The sequence below is a fragment of the Silurus aristotelis genome (genome assembly GCF_946808225.1).
Source record: "Silurus aristotelis genome assembly, chromosome: 15".
Classification (NCBI taxonomy): domain Eukaryota; kingdom Metazoa; phylum Chordata; class Actinopteri; order Siluriformes; family Siluridae; genus Silurus; species Silurus aristotelis.
In genome coordinates, this window is record NC_139588.1 from 25,466,695 (window position 1) to 25,471,694 (window position 5,000).

At 40.8% G+C, this 5,000-nt stretch overlaps 1 protein-coding gene across 5 annotated transcripts in view; it reads right to left on the reverse strand.

Moving 5' to 3' along the window:
• Positions 1–5,000, reverse strand: part of LOC310737907 (brain-enriched guanylate kinase-associated protein) — a 24,069-nt gene that overhangs the window by 17,691 nt on the left and 1,378 nt on the right. For 3 of the 5 annotated variants that reach the window (XR_014536917.1, XR_014536918.1, XM_083562659.1), the window contains exon 2: positions 1,570–1,755. The exons of the other annotated variants lie outside the window; for them this stretch is intronic. Coding sequence is in view for 1 of the 3 variants with exons in the window: in XM_083562659.1 (XP_083418785.1) it covers positions 1,570–1,640 (71 nt within the window). In the remaining 2 variants the exon portion in view is untranslated. The remainder of the gene's footprint in view (positions 1–1,569; positions 1,756–5,000) is intronic. 5 annotated transcript variants of the gene reach the window in all.

The window sequence follows — 5,000 nt, forward strand, 5'->3', positions numbered from 1 at the left end:
AGCACCGTGTTTCCGGTTGCAGGGAGAAGAGGTGGAGAAGGTGGAGGAGTTCAGGTACCTGGGGTCAACAGTGCAAAGTAATGGAGAGTGTGTTAGAGAAGTGAGGAAAAGAGTGCAGGCAGGGTGGAGTGGGTGGAGAAGAATGATAGCAGGAGTGATTTGTGATAGAAGAGTATCTGTGAGAGTGAAAGGGAAAGTTTATAGGACTGTGGTGAGACCTGAGATGTTGTATGGATTAGAGACAGTGGCATTGAGTAAAAGACAGGAGGTGGAGCTGGAGGTAGCAGAGCTGAAGATGTTGAGATGTTCGTTGGGAGTGAGGACGATGGACAGGATTAGAAATGAGTTTATTAGAGGGACAGCACATGTAGGACGTTTTGGAGACAAGGTGAGGGAGGTGTGATTGAGATGGTTTGGACATGTGCAGAGGAGAGACATGGGGTATATCAGTAGGAGAATGCTGAGGATGGAGACACCAGGAAGGAGGAAAAGAGGAAGATCAAGGAGAAGGTTTATGGATGTGGTGAGAGAAGACATGCAGGTAGTTGGTGTGAAAGAGGCAGATGTAGAGGACGGGGGGGGGGGGGTATGGAGACGGATGATCCGCTGTGGAGACCTCTAATGGGAGAAGAAGAAGAAGAAAAGGTCTAGACTGCATGCAGGTCAGTTCAGCACCCGGACTCTTCTACTACAAAGCAGTATGCAGTTAGCATTGTCCTGTTAAAATAAACAAGTCCTTCCCTGAAAAATAAGTTTTCTGGATGGAAGTATCTGTTGCTCTAAAACCTGTATATGGCATTCAGCATTAATAGAGTTTTTCCAAATGTAAAAGCTGCTCATTCCACATTCCATCATACCATCAGAGATATAGCTTTTTTAACTGAGTGCTGATAACAAGCCAGATGATCCCTCTCCTCTTTAGTCTAAATCATTAAATAATTGTAAATTATGATTTGTCTGACCACAGAACAGATTTCCACTTCACACCTCAGTACATTTTAAATACAGTAAATTCTGGGTTTGATCAGGGAGGATGTTGGTGTGTCTGGATCATGTTCACGCATGCCTTCTTCTTTACATGATAGAGATTTAACCTGCAATTGTGGATGACATGGAGAACTGTGTTCACAGACAATCTTTTCTGGTGGGTTATTAAACTCATGCAGTGATTTCCACTACAGAATTTTTTACAAACATCTAATATTGATTGTCACCTTTGTCACTTGTGAGATTTCTCCAGATTCACTGAACCTCATTAGTAATCATTGTTTCTCCAGCTGGTACATTTTACCACCATAACATTTGACTTTTGTTGCTCCAGCCCAAATTTTTAGAGACGTGTTGCAGCCATTAAATTCAGAATGACCTTATTTTTTCCTTAAAATTGTAGATTTCCTCAGTTTATACATGCGATATGTTTTCTATCTTTTATTGTGAATAAATTATAGATTTATGAGATTTACAAATCATTACATTGTTTTATGTACATTTTCACAGTGTTACAACTTTTTTGGAATTGGGGTTCTATCAGTGTCTCATTACATTTCTGTCTTATTTTTAGCAGCTCACCTTTTCTTCTGGTGCTTACAGCCGGCCCGTGAGCTCTTCAGGCCAGTTTTGCCAATGTAGATCTTCTTCATGGTGTGTGTGTTAACATCAGCTCTCCTGGAGATGTGTACAGCAGCTCCTGGTGTTTATCTCTCTTTCTCTCTGTGAAGTGTCTTACAGAATTGCTGTGGCTTCTGTTTGACCACCCTGAGGACAGACAGACAGACAGACAGACAGACAGACAGACAGACAGACAGACAGACAGACAGGCAGGCAGGCAGACAGACAGGCAGGCAGGCAGGCAGGCAGGCAGGCAGGCAGGCAGACAGACAGACAGTGAGAGACAAAGACAGACAGAGAGACAGAGAGACAGACAGACAGACAGACAGACAGACAGACAGACAGACAGACAGACAGAGAACCATTACTGTTCTGTTCACCTTCAACTAATGTGTGTTGTGTAATGTAATGGAGAACTGAGAGGTGAGAAGACCAGTGAAAATATTGCACACACACACACACACACACACACACACACACACACACACACACACACACACACACACACACACACACACACACACACACACTCTGTTGTTCTGACTATCAATTTGGTGGGAGCTGTAAATGTGTCTTACTGCAAATGTGTGAGTCATCACTGTAGACAGAGAGAGAGAGAGAGAGAGAGAGAGAGAGAGAGAGAGAGAGAGAGAGAGAGATTGCTCCTTCGCTCGTCTCTCGGTGTGGACAGATCATCTCCCAGGAAACTCCATAACTACAGAAACCGACTTACACACACACAAATGCATGCATGCACACACGCACACACGCACACACACACACACACGCACGCACGCACGCACGCACGCACGCGCACACACACACACACACACACACACACACACACACACACACCAGAGATCTGAATAAACTCAATATTAATCTGAATGTGGGGTAGTTTGATTAGATTCGGGGTGATGTGGGGGTCCATACTGAAATCTGATGTTATTAATAATTATATATGTGAATATATTTGTAGTTTTATTGGTTGCTTGAGACATTTATAATAAAGTAAATGTAGAAACAGCTGGAAAAGTTTTTTAACTTAATCTCTAAAGTTTCTATACATATCTAAGATGCAGAATGTGTCACGGTCTTCCGCTTCAGCACTTCCGGCTCGGTGGCCATCTTGTGGCTTTTCCTGAGCTGCTCGGTATTTAAGGATTCAAAAACTCTCTCTCGCCAGATTATCTCATTATCTCATTATTTATGTCACTGAGATTTTGCAGTCGTTTCTTCCTGCCCTTTTCCATGCTGCCTGTCTGGATTAATGGACTGTTCTATCGGTTTATGCCTCTGTCTTTCCAGCTCTGAACTGTGTTTTCCCGCCTGGTCCTCACTGCTTCCATGTTCGGATTATTTGAACTGTTTGGACTGAGGTTTTGAACAGTTTTTTTGGGGGTCTTTGGTTTTGACTGTTTGTTTGAATCTGCACTGTTGTTTTTGTTTTGCCTCTGAAACTTGGTTACTTCCTGTTTGTTTCATTAAAGACTTGTATCTTTAACTCTCTGCTCATGTCCTGCATTTGGGTCCCTCCAGTGAGTCCCTGACTGCATATGCTTTAATAGTTTGTGTAACACTATTCATGATACATTAAAATACAACAATATAACTATTATTGTTCCAAATCACTCTTTTATAACATGAATGTAATGGATTCAAAACCAACCTGATCAAATTACATGCGCTACTGTATACCTGATTTACTGCCCTAAGGTGCAAATGTAGATGTTTCACATGCAAAAAAAAAAAAAAAACCTTAATAGTCTCAAGTCGGGGTGCAACACTTCCCACAACAGTTTTAAAATTTACTCTGGTTTGGAACAATCACTAAATCACAGTATGGGTTTTTTTTTTCCCTTTTTTTAATTATTAAATTCTGATAAAACGGAGATTTTGCTCATCAGCTCAAAAAATAGTACACAGAAGCTCCAGCATCTCAACCTGCATTCAGAAGGATGTTCTGTAACTACTAGTTCAACAGTAAAAGACCTGAGAGTTATTATAGAGCAACTTATCTTTTAATAATCACATCAACCAAATTACAAAAACAGCTTCTTTCACCTTAGAAATATTTCTAAGCTAAGAAATATGTTATCTATATCTGATGCAGAGAAGCTCGTCCATGCGTTTATGACCTCTAGAATAGACTACTGTAATGCATTACTAGGTGGATGTCCTGCATCATTAATAAACAAGCTTCAGTTTGTTCAGAATGCAGCAGTCAAAGTTCTTACAAGGTCAAGAAAATATCACCATATAACCCCAATCTTCTCGTCCCTACACTGGCCTCCTGTTAAGATTCAAATCCACTACAAACTATTACTTCTTACCTATAAAACACTAAATGGTTTATCTCCATGTATCTATCCAGTCTTCTAACACGCTACAATCCGTCACGCTCCCTGAGATCTCAAAACTCTGGGCTTCTAGTAGTTCCTAGAATAGCAAAGTCCACTAAAGGCGGTAGAGCATTTTCACATTTAGCTCCTAAACTCTGGAATAGTCTTCCTGACAGTGTTCGGGGGTTCAGATACACTCTCCCAGTTTAAGTGTAGATTAAAGACGTATGTTTTTAGCGAGTTCTACACATAACACACATCACATCATAACCTTGTGCTCCAGAACATCTGATCACATGCACATTATCAACTTGTGCTGTTAATATCATGAACAGCAGCTACGCTAATTCCTCTCCACTGCTTCTCTTTCTCTCCCCATCCCGAGGCTTCCTGAGGTTCCTCCAGCTCCAGTCACGTCCCACCTCGTGAAGATTATGGACCTTTAAAGAAGTAGATGCCCACAAACATCCCGAACTATGATTGCAATAATGATTGCAAATGTTGAGCTATTTTATAAGTTGCTCAGTAGCTCCTGGTTCCATCATCTTAACTGACTGTATAAAGAACATCGGTCATAATCACACACTCCAGTGCTCATGTTAGTTCTCACTCTCCAGTGTTCTGTAGTGTTTTAAATCCTGTGCTCAGTGGGTTGATGATTTTGGTTTCCATTGGTCATTATCACATCAGTGTCTCTCGAAGATTTTCTACTTGAATTGAGATTCAATGTGTAATTGAAGTGTTCGTTCATAACCCCCTTGATCTCCGTAAAGCTGCTTATATAATGTCTATTGTTAAAAATGCTGAACTGAATTAGATTACATTATTCCCTTTTTTGTTTTTTAACATAATACACACTTGAAACCTTTTATTATCATTATTAGGGGGCCAAGCACTGAAGGCTATACCATTACCACTATTCTTCTTCTTCTTACTTTCTTCTATTACTTCTGGCTGGAGTGTCTATAACTGCATTAAACACTCAGGAAACATGTTGTGAAATATGGTATAGTGATTAGACGATGTTCTAGCGCCTCCATAGGGTCAAAT